Here is a 21,443-nt window from a genome sequence, read left to right as displayed (position 1 = left end):
CTCCGGTCCAAGGAATAAAGTCCTAACATGCTCAATCTTTCCCTGTAACTCAACTCCTGAAGACCCAGCAACATTCTTGTAAATCTCCTCTGCACTCTTTCAATCTTACTGACATCCTTCCTGTAGCTCGGCGACCAGAACTGCACACAATATTCTAAATTTGGTCTCACCAATGACTTATACAACCTCACCAAAACATTCCAACTCCTATACTCAATACTTTGATTTATAAATGCTAGGACGCCAAAAGCCTTTTTTACAACCCTGTCTACCTGTGACTCTCAGGGAATTATGTATCTGAACTCCCAGATCCCTTTGTTCCTCTGCACTCCTCAGTGCCCTACCATTTACTGTGTATGTCCTCCCTTGATTTGTCCTTCCAAAATGCAACACCTCACACTTGTCTGCATTAAATTCCATCTGCCATTTTCTGGACCATTTTTCCATTTGGTCCAGATCCCTCTGCAAGTTTTGAAAGCCTTCCTCGCTGTCCACTACACCTCTACACCTCCAGTCTTAGTTGTCATCCGCCAACTTACTAATCCAATTTACCACATTATCTTCTAGATCATTGATATATACAACAAACAACAATGGCCCCAGCACAGATCCCTGAGGCACACCACTAGTCACAGGCCTCCAATCATAGAAAACCATAGAAATTCTTGCGGTCCTGGGCAGAGCAGTTGCCATACCAAGCCGTGATACATCCGGATAGGATGCTTTCTATCATGTATTGATAAAAGTTGGTGAGAGTCAAAGGGGACAAACTGAATTTCTTTAGCCTCCTGAGGAAGTAGAGGTGCTGGTGAGCTTTCTTAGCCGTGGCATCTACGCGATTTGACCAGGACAGGCTGTTTGGTGATGTTCACTCCCAGGAACTTGAAGCATGTGAAAGAGAATAAGGAATTGGAGAAAGTAGATTGGGAGTGACTGTTTGAGGATGTCCACATCTGGCCTGTGGGAGCCTGCTAAAGGCCAGCTGGTTAGCATTCAGGGCCAGAACCTTCCTCTGAGGGTGGAGATAAGGATGGCGAGGTTCGGGAACCTTGGATGGCGAGATATTGTAAGTTTAGTTCAAAAGGAAAAGGGCCTCATATCTAAGGAAAGATGTGCTGGCTCTGGAGAGGGTCCAGAGGAGGTTCACAAACATGATTCGAGGAACGAAAAGCTTAATGTATGAGGAGCGTTTGATGTCTCTGAGCCCGTACTCGATGGAGTTCAGAAGGATGAGGGGGATCCCATTGAAACCCACCGGATGCTGAAATGCCTGGATAGAGTGGATGTGGAGAGGATGTTTCCAGTACTGGGAGAGTCCGGGATCCGAGGGCACAGCCTCAGAATAAAGCGATGTCCTTTCAGAACTGAGATGAGGAGGAATTTCTTCAGCCAGGGGGTGGTGAATCTGTGGAATTCATTGCCGCAGAGGGCTGTGGAGGCCAAGTCATTGGGTGTATTTAAGGCAGAGATTGATAGGTTCTTGATTTGTAAGGGGGTTAAGGGTTATGGGGAGAAGGTGGGAGAATGGGGCTGAAAAAAGATCAGACATGATTGAATGGTGGAGCAGACTCGATGGATATAAAACTTTATACTGGAGTAGCCATGAAGAGCTTGAAGTCATGGCTGAAAAAGCACAAAGTGGCTCCCAACTGAGAGAATCGTGTGAAATTACACCAACCATCTCAGGCTGCTGAAATGCCAGAGAAGCTAGATCAAAAACATCTTCATGCACCTGTCTACATCAATGGTGCTGAGGTCGAGAGGGTTGAGAGCTTCAAGTTCCTGGGAGTGAACATCACCAACAGCCTGTCCTGGTCAAATCACGTAGATGCCACGGTCAGAAAAGCTCACCAGTGCCTCTACTTCTTCAGGAGGCTAAAGAAATTCAGTTTGTCCCCTTTGACCCTCACCAACTTTTACCGATGCACAGAGAAAGCATCCTATCTGGATGTATCACGGCTTGGTACGGCAACTGCTCTGCCCAAGACTGCAAGAAACTGCAGAGAGTTGTGGACACAGCCCAGCGCATCATGGACACTAGCCTCCCCTCCTTGGACTCTGTCTTTACCTCTCGTGGTCTTGGTGAAGCAGCCAGCATAACCAAAGACCCCACCCACCCGGGACATTCTCTCTTCTCTCCTCTTCCATCAGGTAGAAGATAGAGGAGCCTGAGGGCACGTACCACCAAACTTAAAGACAGCTTCTACCCCACTGTGATAAGACTATTGAACGGTTCCCTTATACAATGAATGGACTATGACCTCACGATCTCCCTGTTGTGACCTTGCACCTTATTGCACTGCACTTTCTCTGTAGCTGTGACACTTTACTCTGTACTCTTATTGTTTTTACCTGTACTACCTCAATGCACTCTGTACTAACCCAATGTAACTGCACTGTGTAATGAATTGACCTGTACGATCGGTATGCAAGACAAGTTTTTCACTGTACCTAGGTACAAGTGACAATAATAAACCAATACCAATACCAGTTTAGCATCAAGTCAGAAGGAGCAACGTGCTATAAAGGAGCTTCAGGTTGAAAATGAGGACCTCAAAGGAAAATAGCCTAATTCTGCTCCTATATCTTATGGTCTTACAGGAAGCAGATTTAAGGTTTAGGAAGCACAAATCAGACGAGGCCCTCGAGGAATATAGAAGAACAAATTAAACAAGGAGGTTTGAGGGTTAAAGGGGCCAAAAAACATCAAGTAGAATTGAAGACAATCCCAAGACAGGGTTGGTGGACGGGGGGAGTTGGTTGGCAGGGGTGCGTTGGGGGGGGGGGAGGTGGGGAAGGGGTTCAGTAAGTTAGGGGATGGACAGTCGGGTGGTCTGGGGTTGGAGGGGGTGTTGGTTTCGGGAGTGGGCAGGGGTTGAGGGGTTCAGTAGGGTGGAGAGGTTCAGTTGGTTGGGGTTCATCGGGTGGATGGGGTGGGCTTGGGGTGTTGGGAGTGGAGGGGTTCAGTAGGTCGGGGTAGCTGGTTGGGGTTTCTGTGGGGTTTCCAGGGACTCTGAGTTTTGGGGGTTGGGGTAACGGTTTGCCCCTCTCTGGGGGGGTCTGACATCTCATCTTGTTGTATAGCCCTGCAGTGTGAGAAGGGGAAGGTTTACGAAGCCTGTGGACCCCCATGTCAACACAGCTGTGCCGAGAGGGCTGGGAGATCTGACACCCACTGCCCCTCCCTCCCATGTGTCGAAGGATGTTTCTGCCCCGAGGGAACAGTGTGTGATGGTGAGACCCCCTCTCGCTCCCCTTCCCCGTCCCTAAGACACCCCTTACTTCCCTACCCCCTCCAAACACAAGCGACTGAACCTGACACCTCCCCTTGTCGTTGCCCCTGGACACTGCCCCCTCCTCTGCGACCCTTTCCCCCCTGACCCTCCTCACCATGGGACACTGCCCCACCCCCCACCACCCATGGATCTAAAACCGGTCTCTGCTCCCACAGACTCGGGAAGCTGCATCGACCCCACCCGGTGCTCCTGTTACTGGGGTGAAGCCGTCTTTCCTGAGGGAACTGAGATCACTCAGGGCTGCAGGAACTGGTGAGTACCCGTCACTCGTGGCTATCCGTGACAGTGTGAACACAAGGTCGTAACCCTGCCCGTAGTGAGCAGATGGCTCTGCACCCCGCCTGTAGTGAGCTGGGGTGGGGGGGGTCTGCACCCCACCCATAGTGAGCAGGGGCTCCGCACCCCATCCGTAGTGAGTGGGGGATCTGCACCCCGGCTGTAGTGAGCACACCTTTTGCATACCCCACCAGTAGTGGGTAGGGATCCCCAACCCACCAATACAGCTCCCTAGTAGTGAGGACAGGTTACCTCCCATCCCCGGCCTGAGGCGGATGGGACTATTGATGGCTGATCATCCACCCCCTTCTCTGTCCCTCCCCCCTCCCTACAGCTCGTGCCAGGCTGCGGAGTGGGTGTGTGTGGGACCACTGTGTGAGGAGCCTTCCCCGTGCACAGACTCGGAGTTCCTGTGTGCTTCTGGCCGCTGTGTCCCCAGGGCCTGGCTCTGTGACAACGAGGACGATTGTGGGGATGGTTCTGACGAGCAGTGTGTGTCGAGCTGTGAGCCCTGGCACTTCCAGTGTTCCAGTGGACAGTGCGTGTCCCAGAGGGAGCGATGTAACGGCTGGCCAGACTGCACTGACCATTCGGACGAGAGGGATTGTCCCCTGCCTCGCTGTGAACAAGACGAGTTCAGCTGTGGGACGGGACTGTGCATTGCTGCTGAGTTGGTGTGTGACGGACACGTGGACTGTGGTGACCAGTCTGACGAGACAGGTACTGTGCATCACACGGAGAGCGCGGGCACGCATGCACACATCCCCAACACTGCCCCACAGGGAGATGTTGCGCGCTACATGGAGACCGCGGGCACGTGGGCACACATCCCCAGCACTGCCCCACAGGGAGGTGTCACGCACCACACGGACAGCGCAGGCTCGTGTGCACACATCCCCAGCACTGCCCCAAAGGGAGACCATACGGCCCTGAAGCCTGGTCTGGTAAAACACCTGAATGATCCGTTCCGCGGTTATTCAGAAGTCCCAATGGTTTGGCGTCTGGGTACTGGACGGGCAGTACTGCTCCCTCTCATCACTGGCGCCACAATTCCCACGCTCCCCCTAAATTCCTGGGCTCCCTGTAAATTTATTGGAATTACTGGAAAATCTATCGTTGTTCTGCGTGCAGTTCTGGTCTCCTTACTTGAGGAAAGATATACTGGCTTAGGAGATGGTGCAGAGGAGGTTCACCAGGTTGATTCCGGAGATGAAGGTGTTAGTCCATGAGAATAGCCTGGGGCTATTCTTGCTGGAGTTCAGAAGAATGAGAGGGGATCTTATAATTTTATGAAAGGGATAGACAAGATAGAGGCAGGAAGGTTGTTTCCACTGGTAGGTAAGACTCGAACTAGGGGACATAGCCAATAGACAATAGGAGCAGAAGTAGACCATTCGGCCCTTCGAGTCTGCACCGCCATTTTGAGATCATGGCTGATCCTCATCAATCAATATCCTGTTCCTGCCTTGTCCCCATATCCCTTGATTCCCCTATCTATAAGAAACCTATCTAGCTCCTTCTTGAAAGTGCCCAGAGAATTGGCCTCCACTGCCCTCTGAGGCAGTGCATTCCACAAATTAACAACCCTCTGGGAGAAGAAGTTTTTCCTCACCTCTGTCCGAAATGGCCTAGCCCTTATTCTTAAATCATGCCCCCTGGTCCTGGACTTCCCCAACATCTGGAACATATTTCCTGTCTCTATCCTGTCCAATCCCTTAATAATCCTGTATGTTTCAATCAGATCCCCTCTCAATCTTCTCAATTCCAGCGTGTACAATCCCAGTCTCTCCAACCTCTCAGCATAAGACAGTCCCGACATCCCCGGAATTAACCTCGTAAACCTACGCTGCACGCCCTCTATAGCCAGGATATCCTTCCTTAACCCTGGAGACCAAAACTGTACACAATACTCCAGGAGTGGTCTCACCAGGGCCCTGTACAAATGCAAAAGAATGTCTTTGCTTTTGTACTCAATTCCCCTTGTAATACAGGCCAACATTCCATTAGCCTTCATCACTGCCTGCTGCACTTGCTCATTCACTTTCAGTGACTGATGAACATGGACTCCTAGATCCCTTTGTATTTCCCCCTTACCTAACTCCACACCATTCAGATAATAGTCCACCTTCCTGTTCCTGCTCCCAAAGTGGATAACCTCACACTTATCCACATTAAACTTCATCTGCCAAGTATCTGCCCACTTACCCAACCTATCCAAATCACCTTGAATTCTCCTAACTTCCTCTTCACATGTCGCACTGCCACCCAACTTTGTATCATCAGCAAACTTGCTAATGTTATTCACAATGCCTTCATCTAAATCATCAACATAGATCGTAAACAGCTGCAGTCCCAGCACCGAGCCCTGTGGCACCCCACTAGTCACGGCCTGCCATTCTGAGAAACATCCATTCACCCCTACCCTTTGTTTCCTATCCGCCAACCAGTTTTCTATCCATGTTAATACCCGCCCCCCAATTCCATGAGCCCTAATTTTACCCATCAATCTCCTGTGTGGCACTTTATCAAATGCCTTCTGAAAGTCGAGGTATACGACATCCACTGAATCTCCCTCGTCTATTTTCCTGGTTACATCCTCAAAAAACTCCAGTAGATTAGTCAAGCATGATTTGCCCTTGGTAAATCCATGTTGACTCGACCCAATCCTATCATTGCTATCCAAATATGCCGCTATTTCATCCTTAATAATGGACTCTAGCATCTTCCCCACCACAGATGTTAGGCTAACTGGACGATAGTTCCCCATTTTCTCCCTCCCTCCTTTCTTAAAAAGTGGGATAACATTAGCCATTCTCCAATCCTCAGGAACTGACCCCGAATCTAAGGAACATCGGAAAATGATCACCAATGCATCCACAATTTCTAGAGCCACCTCCTTTAGTACCCTGGGATGCAGACCATCTGGATCTGGGGACCTGGGCCTCAAGATCCGGGGGAGTAGATTTAGGATGGAGTTGAGGAGAAACTACTTTTCCCAGACAGTAGTGAATCTGTGGAATTCTTTGCTCAGGGAAGCAGCAGAGGTGACCTCATTAAATGTATTTAAGACACAGTTAGATAGATTTTTGCATAGCGGGGTAATTAAGGGCTATGGGGAAAAGGCAGGTAGGTGGATCTGAGTCCACGGCCAGATCCATAGAACCATAGAACCATACAGCACAAAACAGGCCCTTCGGCCCACCATGTTGTGCCATCCATCAAACCACTCTCACACTACCTAACCCCTTCCTCCCGCATATCCCTCCATCTCACATTCCTCCATATGCCTATCCAACAAGCTCTTGAACCTGTCCAATGTATCTGCCTCCACCACCACTCCAGGCAGTGTATTCCATGCACCAACCACTCTCTGGGTGAAAAACCTCCCCCTGACATCTCCCCTGAACCTCCCACCCATAACCTTAAAGCCATGCCCTCTCGTCTTCAGCATTGGTGCCCTGGGAAGGAGGCGCTGACTGTCTACTCTATCTATTCCTCTCAATATTTTATATACCTCTATCATGTCTCCTCTCATCCTCCTCCTTTCCAGTGAATAAAGCCCTAGCACCTTAAGCCTCTCCTCATATTCAATACTCTCTAATCCAGGCAGCATCCTGGTAAATCTCCTCTGGACCGTCTCCAACACCTCCACATCCTTCCTATAATGAGGTGACCAGAACTGAACACAGTACTCTAAGTGTGGCCTAACTAGAGTTTTGTAAAGCTGCATCATCACCTCACGGCTCTTAAACTCAATCCCGCGATTTATGAAAGCCAACATCCCATTGGCCTTCTTAACTGCTCTTTCCACCTGTGAGGCAACTTTCAATGAACTGTGAATATGAACCCCCAGATCCCTCTGCTCCTCCACACTGCCAAGTACCTTGCCATTCACCCAGTACTCTGCCCTGAAGTTTGTCCTTCCAAAGTGTACCACCTCAAACTTCTCCGGATTGAACTCCATCTGCCACTTGTCAGCCCAGCTCTGCATCCTATCAATATCCCTCTGTAAGCTCCGACAGCCCTCCACACTATCCACAACACCGCCTATCTTAGTGTCGTCTGCAAACTTACTAACCCAGCCCTCCACCCCCTCATCTAAGTCATCTATAAATATCACAAAAAGTAGAGGTCCCAGAACCGATCCCTGCGGGACACCACTAGTCACTGCCCTCCAATCCGAGGGCACTCCTTGCACCACAACCCTCTGCTTTCTACATGGAAGCCGATTCCTAATCCACACAGCCAAGCTTCCTTGGATCCCTTGGCCTCTGACCTTCTGAAGAAGCCTACCATGAGGAACCTTATCAAATGCCTTACTAAAATCCATGTAAACCACATCCACCACACTACCCTCATCAATCTTCCTGGTCACCTCTTCAAAGAACTCTATCAGGCTTGTCAGACAAGATCTTCCCTTCACAAAGCCATGCTGGCTGTCCCTAATCAGTCCATGGTTCGCTAGGTGTTCATAAATCCTATCCCTTAGAATCCTTTCTAACAGCTTACCCACAGACGTGAGACTCACCGGTCTATAATTCCCTGGCCTATCCCTATTACCTTTTTTGAACAAGGGGACAACATTTGCAACCCTCCAGTCCTCCGGCACCATCCCCGTGGACAACGAGGACTCAAAGATCCTTACCAGCGGTTCAACAATCTCCTCCCTAGCCTCTCGAAGCAGCCTGGGGAAAATCCCGTCAGGCCCCGGAGATTTATCTGTCTTAATATTATTTAACAACCTCAACACATCCTCTCTCTTGATATCTACAACCTCGAGAACATTACCCCTACCAGCACTCCCTTCCGCGTCATCAAGATCCCTCTCCCTGGTGAATACCGAAGAGAAGTACTCATTGAGAACTTCTCCCACTTCCGCTGCCTCCTGGCAAATTCTCCCACCTTTGTCCTTAATCGGACCTACCTTTACCCTAGCCATCCTCCTACCCTTCACGTACTTGAAAAAGGCCTTGGGATTTTCCTTAACCCTACTAGCCCACACCTTTTCATGTCCCCTTCTAGCTCTTCTCAGCCCTTTCTTAAGTTCCTTCCTTGCTACCCTATATTCCTCACAGGCCCTGTCTGAACCTTGCTGCTTATACCTCACTTATGCTACCTTCTTCTCCCTAACAAGTCATTCCACCTCTCTCGTCACCCACAGTTCCTTCACCCTGCCATTCCTTCTCTGCCTCACCGGGACATATTTATCCCTAACATCCTGCATAAGATCCCTGAACATCGACCACATCTCCATGGTACATTTTCCTTCAAAAAGGACATCCCAATTTACACTCCCAAGTTCTCTCCTTATAGCCTCGTAGTTCGCCCTTCCCCAATTAAAAATCCTCTTGTTCTCTCTGCACCTGTCCCTGTCCATGACAATTTTAAAGGTTATGGAGCAATGGTCACTGTCCCCCAAATGCTCACCCACCAATAGATCCTTCACCTATCCCGGTTCATTTCCTAAAACTAGATCTAACATGGCATTCCCTCTAGTCGGCCTGTCAACATACTGCGTTGTTGATCTCCATGACCTTATTGAATGGTGGAGCAGGCTCGACGGGCCAGGTGGCCTCCTCCTGTTTCTTCTGTTCTGTGGGACACTGAAACAAAGGTGAGTTGAAGTATATTGGAGCATCGATGGGAATAATGTCCAAGGCTGGTGAAATGTGCCGGTCTGCACCGTCCCAGCCTGCTGGATTAACAGAAGTTTATCATCTGTGGGATCAGGCTGAGACCACTCAGCCCCTCGAATCTGGTACCTATTACCCCTCCTGTCCCTGGACCCACAGCCACGGCCCTCACCTTGTGTCTGAGCACCACTGCCGTCCCCACGGTGCTGTCGGTGGGGAGGGGGTGGGGGAGGGCTGGGGAGCGAGTACCAGGATCCAGACCCAGTGATGCTAAAGGAATGATGACGTAATTCCAGCATCAGGAGGGGGGAGTTCCCTGCACCCACTGTGACTGTCCTTCCTGGTGTGAGAGGTCCTGGGTCTGGGGGCAGCCTTGGTGGGATTCTCCTGGGAAGAGTGTGATAACCTGGTACCTCTCCACAGACTGCCGGTCTCCGTGTGCAGCGACAGAGTTCCAGTGTGGGACGGGTCAATGCATTGTCTACACTCAGAGGTGTGACGGACACAATGACTGTGGAGACTTCAGTGATGAGCATTGGTGTGTGTGTGGAGCAGGACAACGACAGTGTCCCGATGGTCGATGCCTGAACAACGAGCAGCTCTGTGACGGGACTGAGGACTGTGATCCAGGAGTGGATGAGCAGCTCTGCCCACCCACAGGTAGGTCCTGTCTCCAAGGATGGCTGTCCTACCGTACGGAATGCAAGGGTACGTCGGACAGCTGGTTCCTGTTTCCGTTGCTCACAGCCCCGAGAGTGTTCCCCATCTGTCCCAGCGCTGCCATGGTTTGCCAGATGTGTCGGCCACCTGACAGGGTGTAGCCTAGCCAGATGTTACTGTGGACACTCAGGACCAGGGGGTCAGTCAGGTCAAATCTGGCCTGAAGGTTGGCTTTGAACATTGTTGTGTGGAGCACTGTGAATATATTGTGCCCAGTGAGTGTGTAAATGGGCAGTTGTACACACTCACTGGGAATGTAATCAGTGGGTGTCAAATCAATGCCCGTGTACTAGGTGTTAACGTACAATAGACAAGAATTTGTACCTGTCCAACACATTTGTAGATTCAGCTGTCAGACGTGTCGATACCAACAGTATGTGGGGCATAGTGTGTCCGTGTGTACTGACAGTACGTGGGGCAAGGTGTGTGTTTTTGTACGGACAGTATGCGGGGCATAGTGTGTACCGACAGTACGCGGGGCACGATGTGTGTGCGTATGCCGACAGTACACAGGGCATAGTGTGTGCATGTGTACCGACAGTACACGGGGCACGATGTGTGTGCGTATGCCGACAGTACACAGGGCATAGTGTGTGCATGTGTACCGACAGTACACGGGGCAAGGTGTATGTGTGTACCGACAGTATGTGGGGCATAGTGTGTGTGTGTACCGACAGTATGTGGGGCACACGGGGTGGGTGTGTGTGTGTGTGTGTGTGCACTGACAGTACACGGGGTGCACTGTGTGAGTGTGTGCACTGACAGTACACGGGGTGCACTGTGTGTGTGTGTGCACTGACAGTACACGGGGTGCACTGTGTGTGTGTGTGCACTGACAGTACACGGGGTGCACTGTGTGTGTGTGTGCACTGACAGTACACGGGGTGCACTGTGTGTGTGTGTGCACTGACAGTACACGGGGTGCACTGTGTGTGTGTGTGCACTGACAGTACACGGGGTGCACTGTGTGTGTGTGTGTGCACTGACAGTACGCGGGGTGCACTGTGTGTGTGTGTGCACTGACAGTACGCGGGGTGCACGGTGTGTGTGTGTGTATCGACAGTACACGGGGTGCACGGTGTGTGTGTGTATCGACAGTACACGGGGCGCACAGTGTGTGTGTGTGTGTACCAACAGTACGCGGGGCGCACGGTGTGTGTGCGTGTGTGTGTACCGACAGTACGCGGGGCGCATGGTGTGTGTGCGTGTGTGTGTACCGACAGTACGTGGGGCGCACGGTGTGTGTGTGTGTAATGACAGTACGCGGGGTGCACTGTGTGTGTGTGTGTATTGACTACGCGGGGCATGGTGTGTGCGTGTGTACCAACAGTACGCAGGGCGCACTGTGTGTGTGTGTGTGTGTGTACTGACAGTACATGGGGCACGGTGTGTAGCTCCATGGTGGTATGTTGTCCATGACCATTTGAACATGGATAATGCTGGGTGCCAGGTGATGTCTGCTGTTAGATTTCCTGCAGTTTTTTGTTTTTCAGTCGATGTTTCTGGGCATTAGGATCTCAGAGCCGCCTGAGTCATGGTGTGGACTGAGGGCCCAGTGAATCCAAAATATTGGATTCAGTCTGTTCCCGCTCCCCGCCCGAGATCCATGTCCCAAGGTCACTGCTCTTCACGGACGCCCCCAGGTCCAGAGTCAATGTGACGAGGGTCTCTGTCTCTCCCACCCTCTTGGACAGTGAGTTCCAGACCCCACCTCCAATACTTACCTTTCCAGGTCCCTATCCAAATGCCTTTTAAATGTTGTAATCCACCACCCCTCTGGCGGTTCGTTCCAGATAACCACATACCCCTTGGATTCTCTTCTCACCTTGAACCCTGTGCTGTCTCGTTCTGGACACCCCTGTGCTGGGAACAAGACTTTCACCATCCACCCTATCCATGCCCCTCACATTTTTATAAACCTCCATTAGGTCAGCCCTCAGCCTCCCACATCCCAGTGAGAACAATCCCAGCCCATCCAGTCTCTCCTGATAACCACAGCTCTCCATTCTAGGCAACATCCCGGTGCATCTCTTCCGTACCTCCTCTATTGCGACCACATCCTTCCCATAGTGGGTGACCAGAACTGTCCACAATACTCAAGTGTGGTTTAACAAATGTTCTGTACAGCTCCAACATGACATCACAACTCTTACACCCAGTGTCTCAGTCTATGAAGGCGAGCGTACCAAATGCATTCTTCACTACCACCTGTGTTGCCACCAAGGAGTGATGGATTTGCACCTCAAGGTCTCTCTGTACATCAAAACCCCGAAGGTCTCTGCCATTTACTCTACATGTCCTGCCAGAGTTCGACTACCCAAGGTGCATTACTTCACACTTGTCTGGATTAAATTTCATCTGCCACCCCTCCGCCCAGCTCCCAAACTGATCTATCCCCACCTTCTTCACCATCCATGACTCCATCAATTTCTGTGCCACTGCAAACTTACTAATCAGACCACCTACATTCTCATCCAAGTCATTTATATACATTACAAGCAGCAAAGGTCCCGGCACAGATCCCTGCAGTGCACCACTGTGCCCCAGTACGGATCCCAGTGCCCCAGAACGGATCTCTGTGGTGTCCCACTGGGTCCTGGCACAGATCGCTGGGTCCTACCACAGATCCCTGTGGTGCCCCACTGTCCTGGCACAGATCCCTGGGTCCTGGCACAGATCCCTGCGGTGCCCCACTGTGGACAGACCTCCAGTCAGGAACACACCCTCCACCACCACCCTCTTCCTCCTATCGTCAAACCAATTTTGGATACAGTTTGCCAACACACCTTGGGTTCCTTGTGTCTTAACCTCCTGGACCTGCCTACCATGGGAGACCTTGTCAAAAGCCTTACTAAAGTCCACGTCAACCAAGTCTAGAGCCCTGCCTTATTCAGTTTTCTTAGTTATCTCTTCAAAAAACTCAAATCAGATTTGAGCCATGATCTCTCCTGCACAAGACTGTACCACCTTTCCCAATCAGTTCCTGCCTTTCCAAGTGAACATAAATCCTGACCCTCAGGATCTTCTCCAACAAATTCCCCACCACTGATGTAAGGCTCACCGGCCTGTAGTTTCCAGCTACCCTCCAGTTTTCTGAAGCCTCACCCGTAACTAGCAAAGGTGCAAACATCACCGTCAGGGCCCCAGTAATTTCCTCCCTTGTTTCCCTTAGCATCCTGGGATAGATCCCGCCCCACCCTGGGGATTTATCCACCCGAATGTGTGCCATTCAGCCTGACATATGTTCAAGAATATCATTGACTCTGCATCCTCCACTTCCTTCTCCCCGGTGAATACCCATGAGAATTCATTCAGGACTCACTCATATCCCCTGGGTCCACACACAGATTACTCCTCTGGTCCCTGAGGAGACCCATTATTTTCTTGGGTACTCTCTTGCTTTGAATATAAAATGCTTTGGGATTCTCCTGTAATCCTATTTGCCTGGCGTGTGTGCGAGGGGTGCGGATAGCAGGTGTGTTGGGTACAGTTGGCGGGTGTGCGAGGGGTGCGGTTGGCAGGTGTGTTGGGTACAGTTGGCAGGTGTGTTGGGTACAGTTGGCGGGTGTGCGAGGGGTGCGGTTGGCAGGTGTGTTGGGTACAGTTGGCGGGTGTGCGAGGGGTGCGGTTGGCAGGTGTGTCGGATATAGTTGGCGGGTGAGCGAGGGGAGCAGTTGGCGGATGTGTCGGGTACAGTTGGTGGGTGTAAGGTGTGCGGCTGGCGGACATGCAGTGTGCAGTGACCACACTGCCTACCTTGTACCTCACTGAAGCAGGTAACACATTTCCATTGCCCTGCAGTGCCTGTGACATGCGGTCCAGGAGCGACTGTCTGTAGCAGTGGGCGGTGTGTTCCAAGAGAGCGGATGTGTGACGGAACGGCGGACTGTGAACACGGTGATGATGAGACTCCAGCCAACTGCCCAGCTTCCAGTGCTCACCCCACGGAACCTTCCTTCAAACCCTTCTCAGCATCAGGTAGGGGAACAGTCCAGGTAAGGAGCTGGTCATTTCAAATGGAGATGTTTCAAAAATGTCTGGAAATGTCTGGAAATGTCTATCATAAAGTTATAAAGCACAGAACCAGGCCCTTCAACCCATCATGTCCAAGCTGACCTTTTTGCCCATCCATGCCAATCCCATTTGCCCGCATCAGGTCTGTATCCTTCTCTGCCTTGCTATTTACACGTCTGTCTAAATATATCACAGTGACTGCATCTGATTCCATCACGTCCTCTGGCTGCAAGTTCCAGACATCAACCACTTTCTGTGTCAAGAAACTTCTCCCTCAGATCCCCTTTAAATCTGTTGTCTCACCCTCTTGTTTATTATGGGAAAATTATATCAGGAACAAGGGTGATGAACTTAGAGTGTGGGTAAGTACATGGAACTACAATGCTATGGCCATTACAGAGACTTGGCTGTTGCAAGGGCAGGAATGGCTGCTGGATATTCTGGGGTTTAGATGTTTCAAAAGGGACAGGGACGGAGGTAAAAGAGGTGGGGGAGTGGCTTTGCTGATCAGGGACAGTGTCATAGCTGTAGAAAGGGAGGATGTCCTGGAGGGATCGTCCACTGAGTCAGTGTGGGTGGAAGTCAGAAACAGGAAGGGAGCAATCACTCTATTGGGAGTATTCTACAGACCCCCCAATAGCAGCAGAGACACTGAGGAGCAGATTGGGATGCAGATTTTGGAGAGGTGCAAAAATAACAGGGTTGTTGTCATGAGTGATTTCAACTTCCCTAATATTGATTGGCACCTCCTTAGTGTAAAGGGTAGAGATGGGGCAGAGTTTGTTTGGTGTGTCCAGGAAGGATTCCTGACACAGTATGTGGACAGGCCGACTTGAGGAGAGGCCATTCTGGACCTGGTACTAGGCAATGAGCCTGATCAGGTCTCAGATCTCTCAGTGGGAGAGCATTTTGGAGAGAGTGACCATAACTCCTTGACCTTTACCATAGTCTTGGAGAGGGATAGGAGCAGACGATATGAGAAAGTATTTAACTGGGGGAGGGGGGATTATACTGCTATTAGGCAGGAATTTGGGAGCATAAATTAGGAACAGATGTTCTTGGGGAAGTGCACAGCAGAAATGTGGAGGTTGTTTAGGGAGTACTTGCATGGGGCTCTGGATAGTTTTGTCCCATTGAGGCAGGGTAAGGATGATAGAGTGAAGGAATCGTGGTTGACAAGAGATGTGGAATATCTTGTCAAGAGGAAGAAAGAAGCTTACCTAAGGTTTAGGAAGCATGGATATCAGACAGGGCTCTGCAGAGTTACAAGGTAGCCAGGAGGGAGCTTACGAATGGACTTAGGAGAGCTAGAAGGTGGCATGAGAAGGCCTTGGTGAGTAGGATTAAGGAAAACCCCAAGACGTTCTACATGTATGTGAAGAATAGGAGGATGGCTAGAGTGAGGGTAGGACCGATCAGGGATAAAAGAGGAAACGTGCCTGGAGTCAGAAGAGGTAGGGGAGATCCTTAATGAATACTTTGCTTCAGTGTTCACCAGTGAAAGAGACCTTGATGTTTGTGAGGATGACCTACAACAGGCTGATACGCTAGGGCATGTCAACGTGAGGAAAGGGGATGTGCAGGAACTTATGAAAAATATTAGGATAGATAAGTCACCGGGGCCAGACGGGATATATCCAAGGTTATTACGGGAAGCGAGGGAAGAGATTGCTGTGCCTTTGGCGATGATCTCTGCATCCTCACTGGCCACAGGAGTAGTGCCAGATGATCGGAGGTAGCAAATGTTGTTCCTTTGTTTAAGAAGGGAGTAGGGATAACCCTGGGAATTACAGACCAGTGAGTCTTTCTTCAGTGGTGGGCAAATTACTGGAGAAGATTCTTAGAGACAGGATTTATGAGTATTTAGAGAAGCATAGGCTGATTAGGGACAGTCAGCATGGCTTTGTGAGGGGCAGGTTGTGCCTCACAAGCCTAATTGAATTCTTTGAGGATATGACAAAGCACATTGATGAAGGTAGAGCAGTGGATGTGGTGCACGTGGATTTTAGTAAGGCATTTGATAAAGTTCCTCATGGAAGGCTCATTCAGAAAATCAGGAGGCATGGAATCAGGGAAACTTGGCTGTGTGGATTCAGAATTGGCTCAGACATGTAAGACAGAGGGTGGTTGTAGATAGAGCGTATTCTGCCTAGAGGTCGGTGACCAGTGGTGTTCCGCAGGGATCTGTTTTGGGATCCCTGGTCTTTGTGATTTTTACAAATGACTTGGATGAGGATGCGGAAGGGTGGGTTAGTAAGTTTGCAGATGACACAAAGGTTGGTGGTGTTGTAGATAGTGTAGAAGGTTGCTGTAGGTTACAACAGGACATTGATAGGATGCAGAGCTGGGCTGAGAAGTGAGAGTGATACGCTTTGGAACATTGAATTTGAAGGCAGAATACAGTGTTAATGGCAGGACTCTTAGCAATGTGGAGGAACAGAGGGATCTTGTGGTCCACGTCCATAGATCACTCAAGATTGCCGTGCAGGTTGATAGGGTTGTTAAGGTGTATGGTGTGTTGGCCTTCATTATTTGGACTATTGAGTTTCAAGAGCCACGAGGTAATGTTGCAGCTCTATAGAACTCTGGTCAGACCACACTTGGAGTATTGTGTTCAGTTCTGGTCGCCTCATTATAGGAAGGATGTGGAAGCTTTAGAGAGGGTGCAGAGGAGATTTACCAGGATGCTGCCTGGATTGGGGAGCAGGTCTTATGAGGATAGCTTGAGTGAACTAGGGCTTTTCTCTTTGGAGAGGAGGATGAGAGGTAACCTGATAGAGGTGTACAAGTTGATAAGAGGAATAGATTGAGTGGACACTCAGACTTTTTCCCAGGTTGAAATGAAAGGACATAAGGGGGGATGTCAGAGGTCAGTTTTGTTTTAAACACAGAGTGGTGGCTGCATGGAACACACTGCCGGCTGAGGTTGTGGGAGTAGATTCATTAGGGACATTTAAGAGCCTCTTAAATAGGCACATGAATGATAGCACCCTCCATTTTTCTATGTATGTGGGAGGGAAGAGTTAGATAGATCTTAGAGTAGGGTAAAATGTTGGTACAACAGCATGCGCCAAAGGGCCTGTACTGTGCTGTTATGTTCCACAATTCTGACTACCTACCCTACCTAATACACCTCTATCAGGTCTCCCCTCAGCCTCCTTCACACCAGGGAAAACAGGCCCAGCCTGTCCAATCTGTGTCTTCTCTCTGCAGCGCAACACATCCTTCCCACAGTGGTGACCAGAATGACACATAATATTCCTTTACCACCCTATTGACCCATTTTGTCAATTTCAGGGAACTATGGACTTGAACCCTGAGGTCACTGTGTTCATTAACATTCCTTAGCACCCGACCATTTACTGGAGATGTCCTACCTCCATTTGACTTCTCAAAATGGATCACCTCACACTTGCCAGGCTGGGTTTGTTTTCCCTGGAGTCAAGGAGGCTGAGAGATGTCTTATGGAGGTTTATAAAATCATGGGGGGCACAGATAAGGTGGCTGGTCATGGTCTTTCTCCCAGGGTTGGGGAGTCTAAAACTAGAGGGCACAGGTGAGAGGGGAAAGATTTAAAGGGGACCTGAGGGGCAAGTTTTTCTACAGAGTGTGGTGGGTATATGTAATAAACTGCCAGAGGAACTGGTAGCAGTGGGTATGATAACAACATTTAAAAGACCTTTAGACAGATGCATGGACAGGAAAGGTTTGGAGGAATATGGTAAGCGCATGGGACCATTTGAGCAAGGAACCTTGGTCAGCATTGATATGTTGGGCTGAAGGGGCTGTTTCTGTGCTCTGTAACTCTATGACTGTACATCTTGGAATTCCACTGGCAACGTTCCACCCAATGCTTCATCTGATCTGTAGGCTGCTGCAGCCTTAGACATCCTTACCATCCACCAACGTTCACATCATCACAGCCTCCAGTTGTGGAGGCTGGATAATTGGGAGTATTTGGTATTGGTTTATTGTCACTTGTATCAAGGTACAGTGAAACACTTGTCTTGCATACAGATTGTACAGGTTAATTCATTATATAGTGCAGTTACATTGAGTTAGTACAGAGTGCATTGAGGTAGTACAGGTAAAAACCATAACAGTACAAAGTGTCACAGCTACAGAGGAAGTGAAGTGCAATAAGGTGCAAGGTCACACAACAAGGTAGATCATGAGGTCATAGTCCATCTCATTGTATAAGGGAGATGTTCGATAGTCTTATCACAGTGGGGTAGAAGCTGTCCTTAAATCTGGAGGTATGTGCCCTCAGGCTCCTGTATCTTCTACCCCATGGAAGAGGAGAGAAGAGAGAATGTCCCAGGTGAGTGGGGTCTTTGATTATGCTGGCTGCTTCAAGACAGTGAGAGGTAAGCGAGGACTTGAGGCTGGTATCCATGATGCACTGGGCTGTGTCCACAACTCTGTAGTTTCTTGCAGTCCTGGGCAGAGCATTTAAAGAGGAAATCAGAGTCAGAGCAATACAGCACAGATACAGGCCCTACAGCCCACCCAGCTAGTCCCAATTGCCTGTGTTCAGCCCATCTCCCTCCAAGCCCCACCCCTCCATGTACCTATCCAAGTGCTTCTTAAATGACAGTTGTACCTGCCTCACCCATTTCCTCTGGCAGCTCGTTCCATATACTCACTGCTCTCTGCATGGAAAAAGTTGTCCCTCAGGTTCCTTTTAAATCTTTCAACCCAAATCTCTGCCCCCCTAATTTTGGACTCCCCTACCCTGGGAAAAGAATCAGAATCAGGTTTATTATCACTGACATATGTTGTGAAACTTTGTCTTGCACGGTACTGCTGCTGCAAAACAAGACAATTACCACAAGTTACAAAAATAAGTTGTGCAAAAGAGGAATAACAAGGTAGTGTTCATGGGTTTACGGTCCATTCAGAAATCTTGTGGCAGAGGGGAAGAAGTTGTTCCTGAAATGTTGGGTGTGGGTCCTCAAGTTCCTGTACCTCCTCCCTGATGGAGGTAATGCAAAGAGGGCATGTCCCAAATGGTGAGGGTCCTAAATGATGGATGCTGCCTTCTTGAGGCACCACCTCTTGAAGATGTCCTCCATGGTGGGGAGGGTTGTGCCCATGATGGAGCTGGCCGTCTACAACCCTCTGCAGCCTCTTGCAATTCTGCATGTTGGAGCTGTTACTGTCCACCTTATCTAGGTCCCTCATGATTTTATAAACCTCTAAGGTCATCCTTCATTCTCCTACAGTCCAAGGAATAAACACCCAGCCTGGCCAACCTCTCCCTGTAACTCAGGCCCTCGAGTCCTGACAAAATCCTCAAATCTTTTTGGCACTCTTTCTAGTTTAACCATGTCTTTCCTATAACAGGGTGACCAAACCTGTACACAGTACTCCAAGTGTGGCCTCACCAATGACTTGTACAACTGCAACATAATGTTCCAACTCTAAAACTCAGTGCCCTGACTGAAGACCAGCGTGCTAAATGCTCATTTCACCACCCTGTCTACTTGTGATGCTACTTTCAACAAACTATGCACTTGTACTCCTGGGTCCCTCTTTCATTACACTCCCTAGTGCCCTACCATTCATAGTACAAGTCCTACACTGGTTTGACTTTCCAAAATGCATCATCTCACACTTCTGTATTGAAATCCATTTGCCACTCCTCAGCCCACTTCCCTAACTGATCAATATCCCCCTGTAATCTACGATAACCTTCTTCACTATCAACACCTCCTAATTTAGTGTCACCTGCAAACTTACTGATCAAACCTTGTGCATTCGCATCCAAATCATTTTTAAGTAACAAATAACAAGGGTCCCAACACTGACCCCTGCAGCGCACTAGTCAATAATCTCCATTCTGAGAAACAACCTTCAACCACCACCCTGCTTCCTACCTCTGATCCAATTTTGAATCCACCCAAGCAACTCTCCCTGGACTCCATGGGACCCAACCTTCCAGATCAGCCTACCATGTGGGACCTTGCTGAAGGAAGTGGATAATAGTTTTGAAAGATCAGAGTAGAAAACATATAGGGAGGTTGTGCTGGAAATGTGCACAAGGCTAACAAGACCTTAGTCTGCATTACAGTATACGAGGTGCTGGATGTCTTAAAAGGTATGAAAGTAGACAAATTCTCAGGGCCTGATTAGCTATGTCCAAGAACACTGTGGGAGGCTAAAGAAATAGTGGGAGCCCTGGCTGAGATATTTGCATCATCATTAGCCATGGGTGAGGTGCTGGCAGACTGGAGGGTTGGAATGTTGTGCTTTTATTTAAGAACGGCAGCAAAGAAACACCTGGGAACTATAGACCAGTAAATCTAACATCTGTGGTAGGTAAGTTACTGGAGGGGATTCTGAGGGACAAGATATACATACATCTGGAAAGATGGCTGATTAGGGGGTAGTCAGCATGGCTTTGTGCAGGAGATCATGTCTCAAGAACTTGAGTTTTTTTTTTGATGATGTGACCAAGGGAGTCATTGAGGGCAGGGTGTTTGTGGTTTGTATGGACTTTGGTAAGGCCTTTGATAAGGTTCCACATGGCAGGCTGCCCTGGAAGGTTAGATTGGTACTGGTATTGGTTTATTATTGTCACTTGTACCAAGGGACAGTGAAAAACTTGTATCACAGGGAATCCAGGGAGAGCTGGCTAATTGGACACAATTTCCTTTTGATGGTAGAAGGTTGTTTCTCGGACTGGGGGCTGTGATTAATGGTGTTCCATAGAACAATACAGGCCCCTCAGCCCACCATGCTGTGCCACCCTTCAAACCACACCCAAGACTATCTAACCCCTTCCTCCCACATATGCCTCTTAAATTCCTCCATATCCTTATCTAACAATCTCTTGAACTTGACCAATGCATCAGCCTCCACCACCACCCCAGGCAGCACATTCCATGCACCAACCACTCTGGGTGAAAAACCTCCCTCTGATGTCTCCCTTGAACTTCCCACCCATTACCTTAAAGCCATGTCCTCTTGTTTTGAGCATTGGCACCCTGGGAAAGAGGTGCTGGCTGTCTATTATGTATTCCTCTTAATATCTTGTATACCTCTATCATGTCTCCCCTCATCTTCTTCCTCTCCAATGAGAAGCCCTAGCTCCCTTAGTCTCTCCTCATAATCCACACTCTCTAAACCAGGCAGCATCCTGGTAAATCTCCTCTGCACCCTTTCCAACGCCTCCACATCCTTCCTATAATGAGGTGACCAGAACTGGACACAGTACTCTAAGTGTGGCCTAACCAGTTTTGTAAAGCTGCATCATTACTTTGTGGCTCTAAACTCAATCCCATGATTTTTGAAAGCTAACATCCCATAAGATTTCTTAACTACCCTATCTACCTGTGAGGTGACTTTCAGTGATCTGTGGATATGAACCCCCAGATCCCTCTGCTCCTCTACACTGCCCAGAATCCTGCCATTTACCTTGTACTCCACCTTGGAGTTCAATCCAGAGAAGTGTAAGGTGGTACACTTTGGAAGGACAAACTCCATCTGCCACTTGTCAGCC

At 49.3% G+C, this 21,443-nt stretch overlaps 1 protein-coding gene across 1 annotated transcript in view; it reads left to right on the top strand.

Moving 5' to 3' along the window:
* The window catches only part of sspo (SCO-spondin), a 358,698-nt gene that overhangs the window by 46,224 nt on the left and 291,031 nt on the right, over positions 1-21,443 (top strand). The window contains 4 exon segments of the mRNA XM_052023421.1: positions 3,085-3,228; positions 3,452-3,548; positions 3,907-4,577; positions 9,629-9,865. Coding sequence (XP_051879381.1) covers positions 3,085-3,228; positions 3,452-3,548; positions 3,907-4,577; positions 9,629-9,865 — 1,149 coding nt within the window.

This window comes from Pristis pectinata, chromosome 9 (genome assembly GCF_009764475.1).
Source record: "Pristis pectinata isolate sPriPec2 chromosome 9, sPriPec2.1.pri, whole genome shotgun sequence".
Lineage (NCBI taxonomy): Eukaryota > Metazoa > Chordata > Chondrichthyes > Rhinopristiformes > Pristidae > Pristis > Pristis pectinata.
This window is presented reverse-complemented; position numbering and strand designations above follow the sequence as displayed.